Genomic DNA, 26,777 nt, shown 5'->3' on the forward strand with positions numbered 1-26,777 from the left:
ACAGAAGCTGCTGGAAGGCTATGCGTAATATGCACAAATGTGTGTGTGTTTAGTTTACAAGACATGCAGCATATGTCAACAATGGAGCTGCGGAGGCGTGTGGTGGGATTAGGCATCGACGCAAGCACTTCATCCCATGTACGCCAGCTGTAGCTCTGAGCGCGCGCACACTGCGAGTGCGAGTCCAGCAGAGAGAGACAGGGAACAGGTGACAGCATGGCATCTCTGGGGCTCAAGGCGATTGTCGGTGAAAGTAAGAAATATTTTGATTAAGTTGATTTGTGGCTAAATTTCTTATGTCTTTAAAAATTATATTTCAGCTTTTTCTCATTTGTGGTATTATTGACATTTCCTTAGAAGTTTGTGATATGTGTTTACATGTTAGATGTTACTGCACTATTCACCAACATAATCCTCATACAGTAACACTGCTCTTCTTAAATTCTTTAAATGTAACACTCTTGTTATATTAATTATATTATATTATTATATTGCGCTATGCAAATGATTGTGGTGTAGCTAAAAGCACACTGGAGATTGGAGACACACAGTAATCTGTGTAGTCCTGTGGGATTAAGGCTCTAGATGAATGGAGGCTCATAGTGCTGTTGGGTGGAAGCACAAAGAGCAAAAAAATAGGACTGAATACAAATAATACAGGCAGGAATTTGTTCCTATAAAAACTGTTAAGAAATGCTGTTAAACAAAGCTGGCGTTAGATGTTAATTGTTCAGTCTGTGTTTATTTTTTATCTGTCCTTTCTATCTATCTATGCAAGGAATTATGAATGTGAAACCTTTACATCATAATATTGGTCACCTTTTGTTAAATCTATAGTATCAGCTCAGTTGATTTTAGATTTTTCCCATACTCCATCCTTTTACAGTTATGACATTTCACTTTTTGCTGTCTGTCCTGTGTCATTCTTTCTTGTTATTTCTGTTGCCATATATAGGCTGGTGTTGATTAAATCTTAAAGTTTCCGAGGAAAAACATCACCAATTATCACTTGTGAATATTTGTTACTTTTGTCAATGTGTAGATCGAGGACTATGTTTTCATTACTGCATCAACATCAGGAAAAAAACACTGATTACAATACATAAATGCTGCTGGATGGTATTTGTCTTTTCATGTATTTAGACATATTGGTTTGTACTATTAATATTGTTAGTATAAAGATTTCAATCCAGTTTCCACCCTTTTCAATCTCACCAGTTACTTTTTTTCCTGAAATTTGACTGGATGTTGATTTGTTGTTCAACAATTTCAGTAATAGCCTGTGAGGCTCATCACAAGTTTATTTTAATGCAACAACACCCCTGGGTGTTGAAGTGACAGATCCAGTATCAATAGCTGTGAAATGTGTTATATGACTGCAGGAAGCTGTTGTGTTCAGGTTCTAGCCATTCAAGGGAGCTTTTAAAGGGGCAGTAAAAAATTATTCAAGTCCATTGTGCTCACATCCAGTTGCAGAGATACAAAGAGAGAAAGAGAATGAGAAAAATAAAAAAGGAGTAACAAAGAGCAGGAGAAAGAGATACAGAGAGACAGAGGAAGAACAAAAATAGAGAGGCTGGTGGTGTAAGAGGATTGGCTAGAGATTAGACCTGCAATTGCTGGGTCTCTCTCAATATATACCACACAATATATATCATTTAAACTAACAAATCAAGTTGATCATTTCATATTCTGCTGTCAAAAAAAGACATTTTTATTATTATTATGTAGTTTCATTCAATTTGCTTAATCATTAACTTATTACATCAAGTAAACACTAAATGCAAAAAGGGCAAAAAGTCTCTACACACCAAATCACATTGAACAAATTAAAAAATAATCCTCATATTATACTAAAATGTGATGCTAAGCAGCAAACCATAATGTTATAATAATAAATTCAGCCCAGATCCCCCGATTAACGTTTTTTTATATAACATATATATTATATATATATATATATATATATATATATATATATATATATATATATATATATATATATATATATATACACACACACATTGCAACATTAATATTACAGTCACAATGGTAAGAACCAAGGCTAGAGAATGTAAGGTTTTTCATGTGTTTTTTTGTTTGTTTTTGCTACAGAGGTTATGAATGATGTCATTAAGAAGGTGAAGAAGAAGGGAGAATGGAAGGTACACATCAGTCTCACCATCAGTTCATCTGAAGAATATGTCAATCATTATGAAGATTGTTCATGTTGTAATGTACAGCATGTGTTTGTGTCTAAACACAATCTTGATTTAATCTGTGCAGTATGATAAAAAGAGTCTTGAAATTAACTTGAATCAAAGATGACACTGGTGTCACATTAGGCCTTTTTGCTTTAAAAACCATCCTAAACCAGCATTAAACATACACAGAAGCATCCAATGTTGACAAACAGCATTTAAAACATGTTGTGCTGCACTGGTCTCTGATTTGTTATGTGTTCTACATATATAATGCATGCTGTTCTCCCTCAGGTATTGGTGGTGGACAAGCTCAGCATGAGAATGGTCTCATCATGTTGTAAAATGACAGATATTATGTCCGAGGGAATTACAAGTGAGTTTCACTCCTGTAGAAATGCTTCAAAAAGGCACAAAACCACTTAGCTGTATAAATTATACCGCAATTTGGCTCAAATTGACTTTTTTCATAACCATTTCCTTAAATTTCTGCAGTTGTTGAGGACATAACCAAGCAGCGTGAGCCTCTTCCTACCATGGAAGCCATATATCTCATTACTCCATGTGATGAGGTAAGTTGTCTCATTTATTTTTAGACACATAAAAAAGAGCTCATATGGGAGTTTGTATTATATCCCAACAAATACAAGATGATAGTTATTGATATACAATACAATGATAAAATGTTATCAACTGTAATTTCAGCAAGGATGCATTCATTTGATGAAGGAACAGTAAAGAGATTTATAATGTTACAAAAAATTCCTATTTTTAAATACATGTTGTTCTTTTGAACATTGTGTTCTTTCAAAGAATTCAAAAGATCTAGATTCAAAGACTCCTGAAAAACATTTCCACTGTTTTCAACATTGATAAATAAGAAGCATTTGTGAATGATTTCTGAAGGATCACGTGACGCTTAAGACTGGAGTAATAACTGCTGAAAATTCAGCTTTGCCATCACAGGAACAAATTACTTTTTAAAAAATTTGATAATAGCAAACTGTTATTTTTTAAAATCGTATTAATGCTTTACTTGTTTTATGATCAGATAAATGTTTTTATTATAAATGAATATGTAACATATGTGTGTTTTTTTTCAACAGTCAGTTGAGGGTCTCATCAATGACTTCAGAGATCCTCGTAATCCCATCTACAGAGGGGCACACGTGTTCTTCACAGACAGTGAGGATGTTTTTTTCCTGTTTTTTACCACATCTACTAGATATTTATCTAGAATATTTATCTCGATCTCTGTTTTTATTTTCTATTTTAGCAATCCCAGACTCTTTGTTCAACTTGATAAGTAAATCCCGTGCCTCTAAATCCATAAAGACACTGACTGAGATTAACATCGCCTTCCTGCCCTATGAATCACAGGTGAGTAGCTTCTACTTTACACCCCGAGACTCGCGAAAGAAGGGATGATGCATAGGAGGATGTATGGAGATGTGGGGGGAAGTGTTTGTATCATGCTGGAACGTTCGAGAGCAGCTTTGGTTGGGTTGTCTCAGTGCCGCCAATCCTCTGTTGTTGTCCTCTATAATTAATCCTGAGGCGTGGCTGAATCACCCCTCCTATACCAACCCTAATCCTGCTCCCCATTGGCTAATGCCCCATCAATGAGAGAGAGCATGGAGTTGGAATTTGGTTGGATGTCAGTAGGGTTATGTACATGTGACAGATGGGGCAGTGTGTTGAGGCTAGTGTGTTAGGACAGGGAGAGAGAGATACAACACTGATATGGATTATAGGCCAAGCTGAGGGAAGAAAAGAGGATAGTGTAGTTATTATGTGGCGGTAGATTAATCTGAAAACCATGTTTTCGGCCAAACATGCAGATTGTACAGAATACAGCACACACATACAGGCACAGGCAAGGCAGCTGACATATTGAGTTGTCATTACTATTGTAACAGAGGATTATGAGACAGTAACAGCCCTATAACATCCATTAACATATTTCCAGTGGTGGATGAAGTACCTTCACTTTTACCTTTTAGGTTCTCATGGACAGATGGACATTGATTGGCATAAGACAGGAACCTGCTTGGTAAAAAGTTACCTTCGGCACTAAACAATTACAAATAAGCAAGCTGGCTCAATATTAAACTGCTGCTGTGAATCATTAATATTGCAATAAAAATATAACATGGCTGAGAACATCCTGTGTAGAGTTGGTTCACAGGGGTGTAACGATGAGGTGTTCGGATCCATATGCAAAACTTTATTATAAGGATGGTCAGACAGGCAAGTAATCAGAAACGGCGTCAGGTATGTCAGAGATATCCAGGATAAGTAACCTTAACAAGCAGAGAACGGGGCAGGCAGCAGAGAATCAGAGTCGGTATAAACAATCCAAAGGTCAGACACGGAAGGAACGAACAAAGGGAAAAACGCTCGGAAATGTCAGACAGGCTAAACAAGACTTTGCACTTAATGAGAGTCCAAACACAGTTTATATAGGGGAGTGGTAATGTGGAACACCTGGTGGTGATAAGTCCTAAGCATGGGATTCTGGGGAATGGAGTTGGAAATGGAAATACAAAATGCCAGAGTCCTGAGTGGAGTGCCCTCTATAGGAGTTCATGGGCACTCCAGCTGATGAACGTGACAAGGGGACTTTATAGTTTTATTTTCAGATTAATTTTAAAAGTGGTTCTCAACCAGTGGGCTGGAGCCCACTAGGGGGCCTCAGCACACTTCCAAGGGGACAGCAAGATGGCTTAAATGTAAATATGTTACAATTATTTAAAATAAGACAAAATAAGCATCAAATAAGCTAAAACAGCTAACGATGTGAACTGACATCATATTTCTCTATTTTATAAATATTTTGTATATCATGTTTGTCTTATTTTAATATTTTCCATCAACAGCTTGCAGTCTTTTCAGTCAAATAATGAGGGTTCCCATGGTCTAAATAAATATCATTTTTATAGTGAGTATACATTTTCGTAGTTATATCAGGCTCTAAAATGTTTTATCGGGTGGAAATTATGGAAAACTACTATTTGTGAGTCGAAAATATAATAATAGGCTGACAATAATAACAACAATAATAATAAAGCCTTTATCCTCTAATGACTGAATAAAATAACATGCAAGTACAGAAAGAGTGTGAAAAGTTTCTGAAGCTTCTGGAATTACAGGAATGATTCATAATAGTTTTAATTATTTTAAATAAAATTAATTATTTTTTCACTCCTAGTTTCTGTTAATAAACATGTTAGCTGTTCTTGTTACAGCAGTAGCATCAGAAATATCATCAAATATAGTCTTGGACACTGAGGGGCCTTTAATTTACATAGGCTGAAAACCACTTATTTAGGGGCCAGAACATGTAACCTGAAGAACATATATAATATTTGTTTACAGTTATGTGAAGCGGGTGTGTTTCAAACTAAATATAGTACCTAGTCAACATTATGCAATTTCAGTGATGCAGCTCATGAATCCACGTTTGACTACATTTGAATCTCATTGAAGATCTGAGATGTTAAGAATAAATGTATCTATTTCAGGTGTTCTCAGTGGACAGACAAGATGCCTTCCAGGATTTCTACAGCCCGTTTAAAGCTGATGTAAAGAACCAGGTCTTGGAGCGTTTAGCGGAGCAAATAGCCACCTTGTGCTCCACACTGAAAGAGTACCCAGCTGTTAGATACAGAGGGTGAGCGAGGAAGAAGCAGCACTCACATGAACGTCTTACCATCAATCTCACATTCTCATAAACACCATCTGCTGTTGAAACTCCAAGCATCATCAGCCATCTGCAATGAAAATATATAGAATATATAATATAAACACAAGCCCACAACAGTTATTAAATTAGATATAACATATTATAGAGATTAGATTTCTTTTGGAAGGTCATTGATGTGTTGCTTTGTTTTGAAGAGAGTACAAAGACAATGCAGTCCTGGCCCAGATGCTTCAGGATAAACTGGACGGTTACAAAGCAGATGACCCCACTTTGGGAGAGGTGAGTCTAAGAGCTTGTAGCACAATATTTTGTCTCCGATGATAAAAATAAACTGCTTCTGTCTGGCATCGGTGACCTTAATTTCTCATTTCAACTTTAATTCCTTACTGTAGTGTTTTGTGCTCTATCTTTGTCTCTTTCGCAGGGACCTGATAAAGCACGCTCCCAGCTATTGATTCTGGATCGGGGTTTTGACCCTGTCTCGCCAGTTCTACACGAGCTCACGTTTCAGGCCATGGCCTATGACCTGCTGCCCATTGAGAATGATGTCTACAAGTAATAACTCCACGTGTTTGTAATTCATCTATATACTGCTCTGAGGTCACTCAGATCATTTCAAGTGGTTGACTTTTCATGATGTTAATATCTCCATCCATCATCACGCTGTACATGTGTGCTATAGGCAGTTTACTGGTGCATATGTGTTAATCAGGTATGAGACCAGTGGAATGGGTGACACTCGTATGAAGGAGGTGCTGTTGGATGAAGATGATGACCTGTGGATGACTCTGAGACATAAACACATAGCAGAGGTTTCCACGTAAGTCTGTTCAGTCAGGTTGACATTTTTATATAAAAATAGTGGTGGCATCAATTTAATAATTTGAATTAAAATTATAATTTACACTCAATACGTTATTATTGCATACTGTTTTTTACTGTCACTATTTGCGATAAGTTGAATAAATAGCAGAAAATCCTGATTTTTTAACAGTGAAAATAGAATCTATAGCTGTTTGCATTAACCTCTATCACCGCTGCCTTTAAAATTATTGTTTTCTATTTTTATGTATTTTAAAATATCATTTATTGCTGTGATGGCAAAGCCCAATTTTTGGCAATCATTACTCCAGTCTTCAGTGTCAGAAGTCATTTTAAAATACAATATCAAACTGAAATCTTTTGTAACATTAAAATGTTTTTACCGTTAATTTTATATGTTATTCTGGCAAATTAAAAACAGAATAAAATGTATTAATTTTTAAAGAAGAAAAGGTTTCAACAATTTTAACTAATCAAATGAATAATGAATAATTATAATAATAATGTATTGAAAAATAATAGTTTTTCTCTTTTAGGGCTGTGACTAAATCACTAAAGGATTTCTCTGCAAGCAAAAAGATGAACACCGGAGAGAAGGTGTGTTATTAATCATCGATTAAACACTAACTGCAATTTCTTGATTCTTACCAATAACTGACAAAGTGTTTTGTATCTTCCAGACCACCATGAAAGAGCTCTCCCAAATGCTTAAAAAGATGCCACAGTACCAGAAAGAGTTAAGCAAGGTACTGAGATCATTTACATGTGAACTGATTCAAATGGATAATATTGCTGATGGTGGTTTTATAATTTTGCAGTATTCAACTCACCTGCACTTAGCAGAAGACTGTATGAAGCATTACCAGGGCACAGTGGACAAACTGTGCCGTGTTGAGCAGGTAAAGCTTATTTTGGATTGGTCTTTTTGCACTCACATTAATTAGTGTTAATAGTGTTTGTATGCTCTGTCCTAGGATCTAGCGATGGGCACAGATGCAGAGGGTGAGAAGATCAAAGATCCCATGAGAGCTATTGTACCCATCCTACTAGATGCCAACGTTACCATTATGGACAAAATCCGAATCATCCTGCTCTACATTTTCCTCAAGAATGGTGAGAGAGCTGCAAAATGGCCAATTGCTTGTATTCTCTCGGTTTTGCTGTGTGTGGGTGAGATGGGGGTGGTACGTTTGACATGTACAGTTTATACACACAGTCATTACTAAGATCACACAACGGTGAGCCAAAACTGCCATAACGCTGTAATGCTGGGCTTCAAGGATTAAGAACCAGTTCAAACTCTATAATTACGTGTATAATTATGTATAATTATTCCTGGATGACTGTGTGTGTGTGTGTGTGTGTGTCTCATAGGTGTGTCAGAGGAGAATCTCTGTAAGCTCCTCCAGCATGCTCAGATCCCTCCAGAGGACAGCGACATCATCTCTAATATGGCCCATATGGGGGTTCCCATCATTTCAGAGGTCATTAATACACACAAAACATGTTCCCCTCCATTCTCCGACCATTTTAAAAAGCTGTATTTTCAGCACAGTTACTCCAGAGTCATTGTAATATGCTGATGCTGGAGACCAAAAACAGTTGTGCTACTTGATATTTTTGTGGAAACTATGATACATTTAACAAGATTCTTTGATTAATAAAACACTCAAAAGAACAGAATTTATATGGAATTGGAATCATTCGTAATATTACAAATTACTGTGACTTTTGAGCAATTTAATGCAACATAGAATATATCAGCCATAAAATGACAATAATTATCAGCTTATTCAATCAGAATACAGTGCATCACTAATCATAATGTCTGAGGTCGAAATGCATAACTCTAAATATGTTTCTACAGCAAGCAACAACACGTAAAGGGAAGAAATCTGACCGCAAGGAACGAGTCAGTGAGCAAACGTACCAGCTCTCCCGGTGGACTCCTTTGGTCAAAGACATCATGGAGGTGAGCTGAACCAACAGTACTTGCCTAACTTTGGATATGTCATCTTTCTTTTACTTTAATTTCTCCTTATTGCATTACTATAGGATGCCATTGAAGACAAGCTTGACCCAAAACAGTACCCTTACATCTCCACACGCACAGCATCGTCAAAGACGACCACAGCTAGCAGGTAGGATTGCCTGCACAAACACATGGATGCTGTATGCAACATCTTCTAGTCCAATATCTAGTGATAATACCACTGCTGTCCATTTTCAGTGCACGTTATGGAAACTGGCATAAAAACAAGAGCCCAGGAGAGATACGCAACGGCCCACGCATCATCGTCTTCATCGTTGGGGGTGTGACCTACAGCGAGATGCGCTGTGTCTATGAGGTCACACAGGCCAATGGCAAATGGGAAGCTCTCATCGGTGGGTTGCAGTGCTCAAGGGCTCTTTCTGACACCACAGAACTATCAATGATTCACTGTTTGAGAGACAACTATTACAACACACAGCATTGCACAATTCTGCCTTGCGGCACTGTGCCTTTAAAAATTCCAAGTGATATATTGATCAGACTTTTTTTTTTATTATGCATTTCTATTCAAAAGTTTGGGGTCATGTAGTACTTTTATATTTAGCAAGGGAGTATTTAATCAAAAAATAACATTAAATATTGGATTATTATTATTTAAGTAATATTTTGGATCAATTATGTTTCCACAAAAATATTAAGGAGCACACCCATTCTCAATATTCATAATAATGAATGTATCTTAAGGACCAAATCAACATATTAGAATGATTTCTGAAGGATCGTTTGACACTGAAGACGTTGACTTAGCAAAATTAAATTCCATTTGAAAATATATTAAAACAGCAAACAATTATTTTACAATATTAGTAACAACATTTCACAATAGTCTTCTTTCAATATCATTAAAACATCTTAAAGTCCCAAACTTTTAACTGTAGTGTATATTTTTAGCTGACTTAAAATATGAATTATTGAGCATCAAAAGCATTCTGTTGTGGGACACATGGATTATGGTTATAAAAACACTGTCATTTACCTTGACAATAAATATACACTGCAGTTAAGCGACAGAAAAGATCAGTGTTTACTGATTATTGTATGTATGTGATTAGTGAACTGCATTTAACCACCCCCACCCTGTGAGTTAATGTTTTTTTTTTTTTTGTCCCAATAAAATCCCTGATCATGTTTCTGACTTCCCTCACAGGCTCCACTCACACCATCACTCCCGTAAAGTACCTAAAGCATCTGCAGCACCAAGACTTCCTGGACCCCAATGCGGCCCCAGAGGACCAGCTTCCTGCAGAAGATAAGTGATGAAGACAAGAAAAGAGGTCAGACCATTATCATTTTAAATGGATTAAATTGCATTTATTCTAAAGCCATTTTTAATAACACTATTGCTTCAATATAAAAAATCTGCTGACATTTTTATCATCACATTTAACACTTTTAATAGAGATATATTTTCATTTACTGTGACATTAATCAAATTTGATTCTTTTGTTCCTTTTAGAATGGGGTGACGTCATTACCCTGACTCACTATTCTGATGTCATCAGTGACATGTTCCAACTAGATAAGCGTTAAGACCCCCATACAATATATCAGGAAGTCTGCCACCCTTCAGCACTTCCCTTGTCAGTAATAGGCTACAGTGAAGTATATTACATAAATAGCCTCTGTTACATTTATAATCACCTTAACATTAACCTCAGATTACATCACAGACCATTATCTTCTCCATTGTTGGTATTATGGGAGCAGTCGACTTGAGTGTACCTCATAGGTAGATAAAATAAGAAGAGAAGATTATTTGAACACAGCGTAGCAAATTGTGTTTGAGATTCCATTTTCCTGTTCAGTAAATTTATTTTGAATTGAATCAGTAGTTTGACCTGCCATGCAGTGTTAGCCAAGCATGATCTGTGTCTGTTACGTGATCAGTTTAATACTGGATGTCCCATTGTGAATATAAACTGCTTTGTGTTATTTTAATATTGTGGTTTGGAGATAATAGTTACTAGTCCTGTATATAGACTGTTAATATAGTAAAACCTCCCTTGTTGATATTCTATTTTTCTTTTACATCTCGACTGCTCCTGTAGTGTAGTAAGGTACTATGATTGTTTTTTAAATGTCATAATCTGTTATTTATGCTAAGAATACACATTCATTCTGTGTAAATATATCATCTATATGCCATATTCAAATATATTTAACATGTTTAACACATACGAGGTTATGAAGTGCAAACTATTGTCTTGTGCATATAGTAAAATAAACTGGCTTCTGTTAAAAATCTCCTAATTATGACATTTTTCATGACACCACACAGAAACAGAAGAATGAAGAACGACAAATCAGAAGAAATAAAAAAAAATATCTACTGATTCAGACTTGACCTAAAAGAATTTGAATGGTGTCACATTATTGCAGAGAAACCAAATTAATTGCAAAAAGTATATGGTATTATATTGTGGAGGTATAATATATTTAATAGGTATAATATATTTAAATTGAGTACTGCCTTACAAAGTTTTTGCAAAGCTTGAACACACGAGGGCACCAAAACACAGCTTCATCAGAAAACAAAGCCAGATGTACACATTTTAGGATGACAACATTATGATTTAACCATAAAATAAAAATATCAATAAATTACAGACATTTCATTCAGTCTTTATATATTTATTTTAGTCCCTTTTGCAGTTTGGCATAAATCAAATATTTCAGGCATAATAGTGATACCCTCAGATTGTGTCTTTATATGGTGTTGTTCTATAATCAGCCTATGATAGTTTACTTCCTGTAAAGATACAATATTATGTGTTTTTCACATGGCAAAGCACAACAAATGACAAGCAACGAATTAACAAAAAGCAGATCTTTATCAACTTAAAAACATACTATCTGTATGTGGTATATGAATAAAATATCTGAAGGGAACAACACTGAAAAACTGCAATGCTTCTATGTTACTATTCTAAGTATTGACGTTTTGGTTTCATATTTAAGGGTTTGAATGTCTTTGATGCAGTCTTTGAAAACATTATATCAACATTATGTGCAAAAAAATATATTACATAAATAAAATATATACAGCTTTACATTATTTTACCTATGTACAATAACTCTCTGTATGTTGCATAACCCGTAGCCATGCATTTACTTATTATTCTGAACATCAGATCTCTTCAAATTCAAATACTGCTATACATTTCTTCATTATTCCTCTCTATAACCTCTCTTTGAAGTATGCACACTGACATACAGTAAGAGCTTTAAAAAAAAACAGCCTGATTTTGTGTGTATGTGAGAGAGACGGAGAGGAAAAGAAAAGAAAACAAAAGAAAAGAAAAACAATGAGAAAACAGTAAGATACACTAGAATCCTCCTCCTCGTCCCTTCTGTCCAGGAATAACTCTGATCTCCATTCACATATTACAAAAGTTTATTAATATCAAGTTGTTTCACTACTTTCACTGAATTCAGTTCCTTTCATCAAAAAAAATATATTAAACACCTCTGGAATCAAGGGCGAGTATAAAAAATAAAAAATAAAACACCTCCATAACAATGACAATGCCATTTGATATTATGATTAAAATGATATGTGATTTTCTGTAATAGCAAATCTGTATATTTATATATTTTGTATAAATATATTTTCTGTATATATGTATTAGCTATAATAAATATGAATAGAAATGAATGAACGATTTGATTATATATACACAACTCTACCATTCAAAAGTTTGGGGTTAGTACGTTTTTTTTACTTAATACATTCATTCAGCAAAGATTTATTAAAATCAGTCACAAGTGACAATACAGACTTGATCATTGTCATATTTGTTTAAAAAAATCAAATAAATGCTGTTCTTCTGAAGTATCATGTATCAATGCATCAAGGTTTTCACAAAAAGAAATTTAGCAGCACAACTGTTTTCAGCATTGATAATAAGAAATGTTTCTTGAGCACCAAATCAGCATATTAGATTGATTTCTGAAGAATCATGTATCAACAAAGACTAAAGTATATGGCTGTATACGGAGTGAAATATATTAAAATATACACAGATAAGACCGCATAAGAGACTTCTTTCAAAAACATAAGACCCCAAACTTAACGGTAGTATGTGTGTGTTTGTTTGTGTGTGTGTGTGTGTGTATGGCACACATCTGACAGACTCGATATAACCCTGATCTCATCCTATCAAACATATCAGCATCAGTCTTGGCTCACTGGAACATACCAGGAACAGGTTCAGTGAAGGTTTGTGGCAGCTGCTCGTTGTTATAGCGAGAACACAGACGTAAGGTGGGCGTTGCAGCTTTTGAACTCTAAGCTAACTGTGACTCAGATATGACAAACATGACTCATTCAGTCCCTCTGTGTGGACGTGACGTAAAGTGACGTTCTTCGCAGTGGCGTCTAGTAAAACTCTCGAGGGACGGCTTCTACAGAGCAGAGTTGAACTCGGTGATCAAAAAGTCGACATAGTCTTTGTCTTTGGTCTTAAAGGCCTCGGCAATGACCCGAGTTGCGTCCCGGTGCTCCATGCCTTTTAGAGACACGCCGTTCACCTCCAGAATCACCTGACCCACCCGCAACTGTCCAGAGATATGCACGCAGCCCCCCTTCTGAGAAAGAGAAAGAGAGAAACAAGCAGCTGACTCAAACTTTCCACAAAGAGAGATCATCGATCAAAAGTGTGAGAGAAAAGACAAGTGGGAAATGGGGAGGAAAATGACCGCTTGCTCTCTCAGATATGGCACTTCATATTGACAGGTCATTAGCTAACCTCTTGTCAAAGTATAAAGATAAAGTGCCTGAGGACAGGAAGAAAGAGATAACCGAGATGAGCGTTCTGGCTGTCTTCTTCTGTTTAGCTGGAGGGAGGCCTGTCTAATAGTCCTGCTACAAACTCCTCTACAACACAGATGAGAACGGGTTACATCACTGTCTTATAATCCTGCTGGAGTCTGATCTCATTTGTCAATATTTATTACAGTTTAACATGACACCTGAGCTGTACGTGTCTCATAAAGACAGAATAGTGAATGCTCTCATAATGAACATTTGATTAAAACCAAAGTAGATCTTAAGGAGTCTGGAAGTGCGGTAGTCATGGTTACATTTATGACATTGCCTCATTGTGCTTTGCATTTCTTTCAGGTTGCATTCAGTTCGTAACTGTGTCAGACGACATGTAACGTCAAATACTGTATGATGCTTTTAAAAAATACTGCATTAATGAAGAGTCATTATGCGTGTTTTGGCTTTGAAATATTATCCACAGCACATTACAAGTCACTCTCTGAATATGGCATTTTAATAAATGTAGAAATATTAGTATTATCCTGGTGTAGGGTATCAAGGACAATCAAGCACAACTCCATTTACTATTCAATAGCTTAAAGCGAGAAAATAAATCTCTATTTTTCTAATGATTTTTCCTTCATGTGAAGGCCAGCATTTCCAGGACAATCAAATAAGCAGAGGAATAATCTGATGGTATCAAACGGCACTTTAAAAAGCTTTTTGTTTTACAGCTACTGTTTCAAATAGACCAGCCAACAAATGATGGTGTGTTCAGATCCTCCTGGTAGCAATTACTGTTTCAGGTGCATTCGCATCTCTTTGTTTGGAGTAAGATACTTCAGTAAATACAAGATGTGCTTTGTCTTTTTGATGAATTCATGAAGTTGCTGTAAAATGAATCGGTATATATATAGTATCATAATTACACAGTACAACTGTATTTTTACATGCAACTATTGTAGACAGTGTTGGGGAGTAACTAGTTACATGTAACGGAATTATATAATTTGGTAGCACTGTATTGTGAGGTGTCCTTGTTACATGTTACATACACTTACTTATATCTTACAATTATTTATGCATAATTACATGCAAGAAACCCTAAGATAAACCCTAATCCTAACCATATAGTTATCTTACTTTTTCATCCCCTAAAGCTATAGTCATATCACTAGCTGCTTGATCGCAATATGTTTTAAATATGCAAGCAAATAATTTCTGTGCAAAGCTACTTTGCGCTAAAGGGGAAATCTCTCACCTTCATGTTGAGTGAACACAACACTGAGAGAAGCGAGCATACGGAGACATAAACGGGTCCTGAATATGCTAATGTGCTCCATTTGCTAACAGATGCTGGGCTAAAGGTCATAAAAGAAATCTGAGGAAAACAAACTGGCTCCTTTATATTTAAAACTTCCTGTAAAGTTGTGACTAAAGATTAAACTACCATCTTAATGCTCCTTGATGCACAGATGGGGGTCTATCTAATGGCAAAAGTATCAACCGTGTCATGACTCATTTTTAATAAGAAAACTGAAATTGTGTTTCATGCAGAGGGGCAATTTTAGTCATGACGGAGAAGCAGGTTTTACTGACCTCAGCATTTATGTGACTATGATGCAACGGCTTTTAAAAGCTTTTTTAGAACCACATTATATAAAGTTACGACTGTATCTTGCACATCGATGGGTGTAATATCAGACCTTCACAGTACATTAGCTACCCTTTCCATCAGAGGAACAAAAGATACTTTGTGGGAATAGTAATTCTAAGACTTTGTGTTACTTTTATGCTAGCATTTCACATTTATTACAGAAAAACAATATGTGAAAACTACAGAATGTCAAATCAACAAACCATATGCTACCAAAACCTAATGAGCTACCTAGCTTTCTAAGCTAATATATAGGCTTGTTTTTACTATTAATATTTTGAAAACTGGAAGCTCATAGGTGACTATGAGTATTGTGTATTGCTAAGCTAACAATACAATATATATTGTAATAGTGTATGTATTTATACAAGATTTTGAATAACCTTGCTGTTGTGCATTCTTGGATCGCTTAAAAAAAAAAAAAAAACGAATCTTTCTTAGCCGTGGCTTTGAACAGTGACCCACTCTGACCCACCTGTATGGTGGCGATACGTGGCAGAGGCTGTCTGGTGTTGGCACCCCCTTCAACAGCAATCCCCAGTGTACTGGCACACTTGGGCACCCGTACAAGTGTAGGCTCCATTATTCCCATCTAAAACAATCACAAACAGGGAAGAAAGAAAATACAGATTTCAAGGAAGGTAGAAGAAACAAATGAAGAGTTTAACATGAACTCAAAAATCAAAAGCAGGGCAAACAAGACTAAAAAAGATTCCTGTATAATGGTTATTTATATGATGAAATTTGACTAGAACTCATTTAAACAACTGAACACTCTCACCTGTTTTGCGGAGACCTGTGCGAGTCCATCGGCTCTGCGTGTGTCAGCTGTGACCTGGAGGAACGGAGGTTTACCTGGTCGCGGGCTGCTGTCCTTACTCAACCCCCCAGCCTCTGCGATATCCACTCCACTGTCCTCACTCAGAGTCTGTCCGCTGTCTGACAGCTGGGACAGCGTGGCTCCTGGGAACACAGACAAATGAGCACAAAGCCATAAATAACCCCACAATTGAGCTTACACAGATTAGAGATCTGCATTCAGGGTTTATGTGAACCACACACATTATTTGGATCTGAAATGAGTTACAGAAGCTGGATGAATTCCCTAAGTGCTGAACTTCATCAAAGTTTTGATGGACCTGCTAGGACTGTCAATTTAGTATGTTAAATGAGTGTAATTAATTATTTTAGATGAATGAGATGCCCTATGACCATACGTACAGTTTGTAATAAGGTGTCCTGCCATCTGAGAAATTAAAGCCTCTAAAGAGAATTTAGTACCTCCTTTATCTTTAGCCAGTTTTTTTTCAACAGTGCTGTTATCAATAGATTCCCCTGATTCAATTTGATTGTGATACATGCCGTCGTATTTCCATTTTGCTTGTGTATTTTCCCTTTTTTCTCCCACTATGAATGCTGTAAATACAGAAAACTTCATATATTTCAGAAATATAAATTCTGAAACTTACAAAACGTTTTATTTGAGCAGTATAATCATCAACACAACCAAAAATGTTTTGTGAATACCAACTTAAGTAAACTTTAACACTTCTTGAAACAAAGTAACAGTTGCATGTTGCATGAGAAAAGCTGGTGCAGATTTAAGAGCATTCAAATCAAGTTTTTAAATCATCATCAATTAGAGGCTTTTCTCAGAAAATACTGATATATGGAATTTAATCGGATTAATCAATATACCACATAATTAATTCAATTTCAGTCCCAACTCGAAGGGATAGTTTATCCAATAATAAAAAATCCTATCAACATTTACTTACCCTCATGTTGTTCCAAACTTCTGTTACTTTTTTTCTTTTGTTGAACATAATATATACATGAAAAAAAAAGTCTCCGTTTTTTTTTGTTTATACAGTGGAAGTCAATGGTAACCGAAACTGTTCATTCTTCAAAATATCTTCTTTTGTGTTCCACAGAAGAAAGTCATACAGGTTTGGAAGGACATGAGGGTGAGTAAATTATTACAATAGAGTGTCTTCACCTCGTAGTTGGGGCTGAGGCCTTTCCTCTGTCGTCTCCGGCTCGGGGTGTAGTGGGCTGGTCTGGGTGGCACCGCAGCTGTGTGTAGGGGGGGAGCCCTCGAGCTTCTCAGGGCTACAGGGGGGCGGTGCAGGCATTAGCAGAGAAGGCGAAATCGATGGAGAGGAGCGTGGAGAGATCATGGGGGTTCCTTCTCTAGAACGGTTTGGAGACTCTAGGTGTGGGGAGAGCACCGCTGCCTGCCTGCTCATCAGAAACTGAACCAAATCTTTACATGGGGGTCCAGAAGAAGGGCTAGCGTGGTAGGATAATGATCGTGGAGAGCTGTGATGGTGAGAGCAGGGTGGAGGAGTGTGACGGACAGAGCAGGTGGAGGCGGTGTGGTGGATGGTACATGGGGAGGTGTGAGCAGAGCAGGGCGAGTGCGTGTGATTGTGGGTGTGGTTCTCCTGATGCCGCCTACAGGGGGCGGTAAAGAGCAGGTTGGTCTGGGACAACTTGGACGAAGGTCGTTTGCTCTGATTTTTAGGGCTGGCGAGTCGAACAGGTGGAGGGGGAGGCTTGAACGAGGGGGGTGACTCGGATGACGGCTGCACCTTGTCCTGAAATAAAACATAAAACTTACTGTCTATATTTATCTCCTCTCTGTTGCCATCAACTACCAAGACAGGCAATTAAAGAATGCATTATCACTGAGGCAGGTAACATGATAACACAGAGAAAGAATAGAAAAAAAACACACTCTGACATTTAAAAGCTTTTAAAATGTGACACTTTCTTCTAAATCATCAGCACATTCTGAAATTAACAGATGATAAGAGTTGTCTATATGTACAACAATTTTGAATAAGTGCACGTTTATAACAAGACAGTCAATTACGGATTCATCCAAGATAATCGTTTATGATTACAAGAGATAATGTAGGGCTATTGATGCTTAATTAAAAGAGAGCAAGGAAGGGTAGGATAAAAATCTATTGAACTCAACTCAATCTTCAGCAAATTGACTAGATAAAAGGGAAATCTGTCAGATGGTCATGTTCTAATTTAGCATATATATTTAATTGTATTAATAAATTATGATATCATCATGCAATTTCGGCAAAATCAATACACACTTTACATATACTGTACATTTTTCAATTTTAAGGTCAAGTGGAGGCATACAGTACATATAGACTGCCTCTACTAAATTTCAAACTATGAGACTGATCTATTGATCTTTGAGATATGAAAAAATAAAAGAGTATGAGTTTCCATCCCAAAAAAAAAAAAAAAATCTTCTGCAATTTTCTTGCGACAGTATTTGTAGTCTTTCAGGGATAAATATTTTGTTCTCCTCCTGCTAAATTATGTCCCTTTCTTTTCTTGCTACATTCAAATGTTAAAATACAAAAGCCATTTTAACGTTGGCTGCTTTTTCTCCATAAAATGTTTATTTAATCCAGTCTAACAGCATGCAAAAAAACACTGCAAAAAAATGTAAACAACTCACCAGAGAAACATCAGGAAGAGAATTTAGACTCTCAATTGGCATCAAACTACCATCCAACCTGCACTCATTCTATAAAGGCAAAGCAAAAAAGAAAAAGAAAAACAATCCCTGAAATAACTCAAGTGTACACAGCAACAATCACTCCAGTACAAAATACAATCAAAAAGATGTTTGAGTTTAAGAAACCGTTGCTCTACTTGAGATGCAGCTCTTTTTTCATTAGTTCAGCTCAATTACGGCTTGTGCGGATGACATTTTACAACAGTTTTGGAATCAAATCATACAAATACCAAGACATATCAGATCAGACCAATCAATGCAGGCACAGAAAAATTAGTCTGAATAAAGTTACAAATAAAGATCTCTCTGAATCCAAATACTGTAGGTATTATTAGGATAGAACATCAAAAGCTAGAACGAATGAATGAATGAATGAATGAATGAATGAATTTATTTAGATCTAACTAAGGTTGGTATACATCACTACTTTTGATGCGTAAACTACTTTTCATTTGTGACTATGGACCACAAAACTTCTTTTCAAAAAGTCTTAAGTGTAAATATTTTTAATTTGAGATGTATACATTATCTGAAAGCTGAATTAAAAAGCTTCCCATTGCTGTATGGTTTGTTAGGATCGGACTTTTTGAATATCTGGAATTTGAGGGTGCAAAAAAATAAATAAAAAATACTTAGATAATCGCCTTTAAAGTTGTCCAAATGAATTCTTAGCAATGCATATTATTAATAACAAATTAAGTTTTGACATATTTATGGTAGGAAATTAATAAAAATATCTTCATGGAACATGGTCTTCACTTAATATCCTAATGATTTTTGGCATAAAATAAAGATCCATCATTTTGACCCATACAATGTGTTTTTGGCTATTGCAAAAAATAAAGCCCAGGGACTTAAGATGTTAAGACGTTTTGCGGTCCAGGGTCACATTTGGGGTCAAAAGTTTTAAAGAAATTAATAATTCTATAAATTGTTTCAATAAATGCTATTGTTTTAAACTTTTTTATTAAAGAATCCTTTTCCTGGATCCTTTTCTATTAACCAAAAAATCCAGTTCTTTTAAATTTCACAATATTACAGTTTTTATTGTATTTTGACTTCTTTCAAAAACATTTCAAAAGCTTTTCAGACCGTAACATTTGAATGGTAGTGTAAACATTGGTTTTAGTGTTAGTGAGTTTTGTGTCTTTTTCAAATTTATTTTATAAATAAATATGTATTTATGCATATAAATATGTAGCTATAGATTTATACATCAGACCTTCAAAACTTTGAGGTCAGTTGGATATATATATATATATTTTTTTTTTATAAGTAATTTTAAAAAAAATACTGTTCTTTTAAATGTACTATTCCACAAAGCATCCTGAAAGAACATTATTGTAATAACATTTCGCAATATTGCTATTTTGTTCAGCAAAATAAAATATACAAAAGCAAATACTTTTGTACTTTTATATAGGTACTTCTAATATTAGCAGAGTAAAATCTGTCCACCAGTGGATACTAATATTCACAGCACTGCATTACGCCAAATGATGCTCGCACATCCACGTGCCTTGTTGTAGCCAAGGACTGCACTGGTCAGCTGGCAGGCAGCAGGAATGTAGCCCTCTGGATGGGTGACACAGATAGAGTCAGGGTGCAGGAGGCCCAGGCCTCCGTGACGAGCTCTCCACGCTTCCATCTCACGATGTAACACCTGCCCATCGAATCGTTCCAGATCCTGCGGGGCGACCAGAGTCCGCACCTCAGCCAGCAAGGACAGCTGGGGAGCAGGAACAGCCAAGAGATCATTAAAAGAAATACCTGAAATCATCCAAAATATGATACAGTTTTCATTTGAATAGAATGCTGCTAACCATCAAATAAAGAGTTTTCAGTGACACTTTGCATTACATTACAAACATGCATTATGGGTTGTTATCAATTGTCTTGAGATTTTTTTGTTCAGTCATTTCACCTTGGCATGTGTGTTGAAGAGTTCAAACAGGGCCATGGCCAGAGGCTCTACCCCGATGTGTGCACGCTGGTACTCTTGAATGTAATAGATCATGGTCTGTCTCTCTGTCTCTGTCAGAAGCATGTACGCCTGCTCCTCCAGTGAGCTCCAGGCTCCTGCGCGTACCGCTCCGACCGCTGGCACAACACCTTTACAACAGATTGACTGCAAAAGAGAAAAAATAAAACAATAGGAGGTGTGTCTACAGTGCAGTGTTGTACATGCATGTAAAATCTGTAAAATGTATGTATCATAGATGGCTTCATTTGTTCCACCTGTAATCATATCTTATCATATGTGTCATTCACTCCATCTCAGAACAACACACATCAGAGCTTTGTTACGAAATGAACTAATTCATTCATAATCATGAACTGATATATGTTAAATTTTTGGTTAGGTTTTAGTTAACTAAAATAACCCTGTTTTGAAATAATTGTTTTGATAAATTATTTAATGACTTGCCAGCATAGAACTGGTGGATTTAGTTTCATATATTTATTTTTTTAATACAATTCATACATCAATATTCAATATTTTATTTTAAAAAAACTTATTCTAGTTATTTTAATATTTTAAATACATTTTTCTTTTTCCATTTAAATTTTAGTTGAATGAACTGATTAGTAATTAGTAATTTTGTTGTGTGTGTTTGGCAGTTTTATTGCTTTTTTATTTTTCAAATTTAATAACTTTTGAAATGTAATAATTGTAATAATTTTTCATTTGAATTTTAATTACAGTTTTAGTAATTTTGTTGTGTGTTGTTATTTTTATTGGTTATTGTTTTGTTTTTTTAAGTCTACATAGTTTTCACTCATTTTTATTCTAAGATTAGTTATTTTAGTATTAGTTAGTTAATAAATAAAAATAATAAATGCTGCTTTACATTTCTAGCTGAATTTAATACAATTTCAATTAACAATTTTGGGGGATTTTAGTCTTAAGTTAACTGTAATAACCCTGAAACCCTGTCTCACAGTGTTATTTATGCAATTGCAATTTTTGACTTCTACTCAAATTAGCATATTAGTCACTACATGTTTGCTTGTTAAGCTCACGTGACTTTTTTTAGATCATTTTGAATGATGTTATGGTGTCCTGCAATCCCGTCTGAAACCCTTAGGAGATATTTCGTATTAAAATGCTCCCTTTGAAGTCTGGGAAAGCATCTAAGTTCAGTTTCGGATACAGCCAATGTTACATGCAAATAGTGTCATGTAGTGCTATAGTGGTATAAAATAGTTGTGCATTCATTAGTCACACCATGTAGTTGATATGACCTGATGTAATGTGCATGTTCAGGTCAGTGTGTGGGCAGCAGGCACTCATGGGAAAGAGAGAATAGCAGCTGCAGGACTGCATCGCTGAGACCTCACCAGCCAGCCATGTCTAATGTGTAATGCTACATACCCTAGGGTAACAAGCTCTCTCTCTCTCTCTCTCTCTCTCTCTCTCTCTCTCTCATTCATTCAGTTGTGCACCTTCTTTTTGAAAACATGCTGCTTACTACTTTTAGACATTCTCCTTAATCAAACCTACATCACAATAACTCCAATCACTGTCAACAAGCTTCCTCTCTCTCTCCTCTTCCTGTCTCTATCCAATTTGCTCCACATCTCCCAGTCCTGCTATTGCTATAAAAAACAACAAACTCTGAAACACCATGTAATCTATGCCCCCCAGTGTTTAGCTGGTGACTTACTCAGAGAAATAAAATCATCAAGTAAGAAACAACAAACCTTAAAAGTTCAACATGAGAGAAAATAGGGACGGATCCACAGAGCAGTTGGTTGTAACCTAAAAAGAGGGTCTGATATGGTCTCAAACAACATAGAAAAAACAATACTAAATGTATCTAATTATATAATCACACATAGTTATCAACTTCTAAAAGGGAGGTGAAAATGCTTCACATATCTTTTATTGCTGACATTAATGGTTGTGCATTCAATTTAACATTGACCCAGACTTCATCAGCTTCACACAGCTTCATTTGCAAGGAGGATGAATATGGTTGTGTTCACCACAATTTATTTTGTGCAGTGAACTACTGCCTCCTGGGAACCATCATTACTAAACTGATAATTAAATCATTTTGAAAACATTTTGAAACCCAGCACTCAATTAAAAATGTAAAAAAAAAAATAGTTTACTATTCTGCCCATATCATGATAGAAAACTAGCATATTGTTAGACAAGACTATGGAGATATTGAGAGTGAGACAGATAGAGAAGAGGCCAGTTTGCTGTGACAAGCGTTGTGATTTGCTTACGAAATCAATACTTTTTTGTATTCATTTGCATCTGTCCTTGAGTGCTACCATTTGAAGAAAAACAGGAGCATCTTTTCCTTCCTCAAGGACTTACTATTCTATTTCTACTTGCACATAGTCAGTGTTACAAACTTCCTCAGACCAATTCATGATCAGACTCTAATTATTCAGTATGAAATGCACAGGCAGCCTATTTTATTCAACTCTTTTCAGTGTTCTATGCAGTGCTCATTCATGTTTTCAGCCTGCTATATAAATAACAGACAATAGTTAGTTACAAGTTGCAAGGTAGAGTGCTTATGTTAACAATTTATTAGTGTTTCTGACACCTGGGACCTCATTTATAAAATGCACATTTGAACTTCACATTTGAAAGTTTTTTGAGTGATCATGTGACACTGAAATTCAGCTTTGCATCACATAAATAAATTACATTTTAAAATGCATTAAATAGAAAACAGTTGTTTTAAATTATTAGCGATATTTCTCAATTTTGATCAAACAAATGCAACCTTGATGAGACCTTGGTTTCTTGGTGAGAAACTTTCAAAGACACAAGACATCCAAACTTTTAAATGGTAGTGACTCCAAACTTTTAAATGGAAGTGTAGATATACTGTACAGACTTTTTATAAATTGTTCAAAGGAACATTTGGGAAATTATCAAAGATCCACATGTAGGTGTTTTATGTACATCTTATGAGGCCCTGAGTCCAGAAGTTTGAATTGTGTCCAGGGGGAAAAATTTAATTTGCAATAAAATCTTAATAGCTTGTACAAATAGATTATCACACAGCAGATTTTAAACATTCATGTCTGCCAAAAAATCTAATTTTACATGAAGGACAGTAGCAGGTTTTATTTGGCACTCTGGTTTGCACTTTATCTCAAAGAGCCTAGACTGATGATGCCAGGAGTCTGGAGAGGACCATTCATTCCTCATTACTGCCCGCATCCCTGGATATTGCTGATCCACAGCCCTGATCACTAAAACTGTCCCTTGGCGTTCCACTCTGCCAGCCTTTATGATTAACCTGGGATAAGAGTGTCTCTGCCAATTTAACTCTCAAGTTTATACGGACATACACAAGCACCCTACTCACAGACTCGGCCCCCACAACAAACATGCCACCCATGACTACAGCTGAACTGACAAATTTCTAGCTGTTTTTCAAGTATGAAGAGTCATAGTGATTTTACAGGATGTATTGTACATTACAAGGACAATGACTATGGATGCTGATGTCACAAGGTCTGAATTTGTTTATTGAAATTAGTTATGACTCAGAGCTAGATACAGGACTAAGAGAGTTAACGTCTAGAACAGGAAGATGAGACAGACCCTCTCTGTCATGATAATGTGATGATTACGTTAGACAATCAAACAGTCTACAAAAATTAGTGGGAGTGACAGAGACAAAGAAAACGACGCTGTTCTCTGTAAAACACTATAATACTTCGTAAAGAAACAGATCACTCAATCCAGAACTCACAAATATACACAATACCATTCAAAAGTTTGGGGTCAGTACAATTAGTTTTTTTAATGGATGTCTCTTATGCTCAGTCAGGCTGCGATTATTTTGCAGCATTTACAAAAATGCAGTCAAAACAGCAATGTTTTGAAATAGCCTGTTGTTCAATTTAAAATCACTTTTTTAATATTAATATTTTTCGAACTATGTTTCATATAACCCCTCCCCGAACTTCTGGCTGCCCTCTATCTTGCTCTCTCAGTGGTTGTAGGTCATCGCCGATGTATTTTTCAGTCAGAACTGATTTCACACACCGTGTGCCTAATTCAAACCAGTTTACAGTTTGAACTGGTATATCGCCCAACACTACAGTAAATCTACTGACACAGACATAGAGAGGGGAGACTGGCACTCTGGGTACACTATAGTGTTCACCCAGGTGTAATCTGAGTGACCTACATAAGTCCCATTGAAGTGGTTTGCTCAGGCTTGCTAAAGCTCTGATTCTTCAGGCTACACATGATGGACAGCTTGTATTGTATCCGTTCCGTCAAGCTTTCTAGAAGGACAAGGCCCTCTCATCTGCTCGCAGAATGATGGAAGATTTAGGTTCATTTCAACAAAATAAAAGCGTGCCAGGTCTGAGGCGCAGGGGACAGGAGGCAGCCCAGCCTAAAGCACCATGTTTTGAACTGAGAGGGGTTATTCGCGCGCGACCAAACAAGCTAAACAAACAGCTTAAGGTTACTGAGACAAAATACAATTTGAGTCCAACAACCATAGAAAAGGTCTGATGGTCCCTGAACCAATCACTCCCCTTGTCTCCTGTAAGTTCAGCTTTAATGCTCCAGTAAAAAACCGTCAAAACAATTCTCTAAGTCAAACTTAAATGTGACAAAGTATAACTACGTTGACTCTAAACCCCCATAGCTTATAGATGCCGCCATTTGCCTTTTTAGCACAAGGATTAACAACAAATTAGCAAATAAATTATCGCTTAATTTATGTTTCAGCACTGTTCGCGGCATGCATTTTACTGTCTTCATTCAAATGTAATTGTGTAAGCCTAAAGCAGTTCTGACGGTAATCGTCTGAGTAATGATGCATTAGTATGCCTTGTCTCCAATCCACAATTATGAACTAGCTGATTACTGTGAGAGGAAACACAGTGGCTGCTCCGGATAAATCGTTGGCTTAATTTGAGAAAAGCTTTTAATTACATTAATATGAAAAACATCATGGGTTTAAGAATTGTTTGCCACCCAACATTAAAAAAACAATGTATTTACATAGTTAACAGTGCGCATTGAGTCAGAGCAGTGGCTTAGTGGTTAGTCAGGGTGCTCTGAGCATAGACAGAAAAAAAATTATATTCATTAAAAAATTTTGCCATGACTACCTCCGAGATTTTACTAAATCAGATCCTATAGCACCAGCCAATCTGAAGCAAGCCTAACCAAGCAAATCATTCACAGAACAGTTTGCAGCTTTAACACAAAAGAACACTTTTGACTGAGTTTCCTTATGAGACATTTTAACCTCTCTGGTCTTCACAGAACATGTCCTTACGTTCACAGAATGGCACAGAGGTAGAATTTTACAGATGTAGGTACATCAAAATGGTCTCAAAAGAATAAACAAACAACAGTCCATTGCTTAACTCCATATCATGTATGTAACCCACACATTTGACTATCATGCTCCAATCACTCATTGTGTGTATTTTGAATATCTATTGATTAGTTTATAGGTTTATATTCATGTTGGGTATATATGAGTTTGAAAATTCATGCTTTAAATGTTTCTATCAGTCAATACTTTGTCAAATGTATTATATTCTTGTTACAGAAATCATGTCCAAATTAAACCTGGCAAGAGTGGGAAAATTCAGACCATGTGACTGATAAGATAATATGTTGATTTATGTATTGGCAGGAGAAACAAGAGAAACACCCAGAGCAAAGACAATGTGTAATTGGTCAAGACACCATTTGGGATGTGTACAACATCCCGGTTTAAATACTCAGGACACCATCAAGTCATGTCATTTTAGTCATCCTTTTAGTCATCACTTTTGTTTTGTGCTTTTTGCCATCACTTTTTGCGTTCTTTGAGTGCCATCCCAGCATGCTTTGGACTGCATGCCCGCTGCTACTTAGCCATGATGAGAAGAAAAACCATCTAGTCTCATTACTTAAATTCCTTTAGTTTAGTTTCTTTTCCTTCCATTGAGAGTTTCGTGTTCTGAGTTAAGTTTTGCCATGACGCAGTGTGACTATGTGAATGCATGTGTATTCATGTATTAG

General features: G+C 36.1%; 2 protein-coding genes across 2 annotated transcripts in view; one reads left to right on the forward strand and one right to left on the reverse strand.

The window, feature by feature from the left end:
• stxbp1b (syntaxin binding protein 1b) lies at nucleotides 1–11,030 on the forward strand. Its single transcript, XM_026211512.1, has 20 exons — nucleotides 1–253; nucleotides 2,116–2,165; nucleotides 2,496–2,577; nucleotides 2,697–2,773; nucleotides 3,308–3,386; nucleotides 3,478–3,581; nucleotides 5,726–5,874; nucleotides 6,102–6,186; nucleotides 6,332–6,462; nucleotides 6,620–6,727; nucleotides 7,266–7,326; nucleotides 7,410–7,475; nucleotides 7,548–7,628; nucleotides 7,704–7,842; nucleotides 8,104–8,213; nucleotides 8,597–8,701; nucleotides 8,785–8,870; nucleotides 8,960–9,114; nucleotides 9,930–10,056; nucleotides 10,239–11,030. Exons 1-19 carry the CDS (start codon nucleotides 217–219, stop codon nucleotides 10,037–10,039), a joined length of 1,815 nt encoding a protein of 604 aa, XP_026067297.1. The 5' UTR covers nucleotides 1–216; the 3' UTR covers nucleotides 10,040–10,056; nucleotides 10,239–11,030.
• A 383-nt stretch (nucleotides 11,031–11,413) lies between these two features.
• The window catches only part of whrnb (whirlin b), a 53,676-nt gene continuing 38,312 nt past the window's right edge, over nucleotides 11,414–26,777 (reverse strand). The window contains exons 6-12 of the mRNA XM_026211511.1: nucleotides 20,682–20,885; nucleotides 20,277–20,486; nucleotides 18,698–18,766; nucleotides 17,204–17,804; nucleotides 15,986–16,167; nucleotides 15,680–15,796; nucleotides 11,414–13,369 (exon numbers count right to left, since the gene is read on the reverse strand). Coding sequence (XP_026067296.1) covers nucleotides 13,187–13,369; nucleotides 15,680–15,796; nucleotides 15,986–16,167; nucleotides 17,204–17,804; nucleotides 18,698–18,766; nucleotides 20,277–20,486; nucleotides 20,682–20,885 — 1,566 coding nt within the window. The 3' untranslated portion in view covers nucleotides 11,414–13,186. The remainder of the gene's footprint in view (nucleotides 13,370–15,679; nucleotides 15,797–15,985; nucleotides 16,168–17,203; nucleotides 17,805–18,697; nucleotides 18,767–20,276; nucleotides 20,487–20,681; nucleotides 20,886–26,777) is intronic.

This window comes from Carassius auratus, chromosome 30 (assembly GCF_003368295.1).
Source record: "Carassius auratus strain Wakin chromosome 30, ASM336829v1, whole genome shotgun sequence".
Classification (NCBI taxonomy): domain Eukaryota; kingdom Metazoa; phylum Chordata; class Actinopteri; order Cypriniformes; family Cyprinidae; genus Carassius; species Carassius auratus.

Coding starts and splice junctions, on each gene's coding strand:
- stxbp1b (XM_026211512.1), top strand. CDS start 217: ATGGCATCTCTGGGGCTCAAGGCGATTGTCGGTGAAA. Junction 7,629..7,703: donor AACTGTGCCGTGTTGAGCAG/GTAAAGCTTATT, acceptor GCTCTGTCCTAG/GATCTAGCGATGGGCACAGA. Junction 7,843..8,103: donor CTACATTTTCCTCAAGAATG/GTGAGAGAGCTG, acceptor TGTGTCTCATAG/GTGTGTCAGAGGAGAATCTC.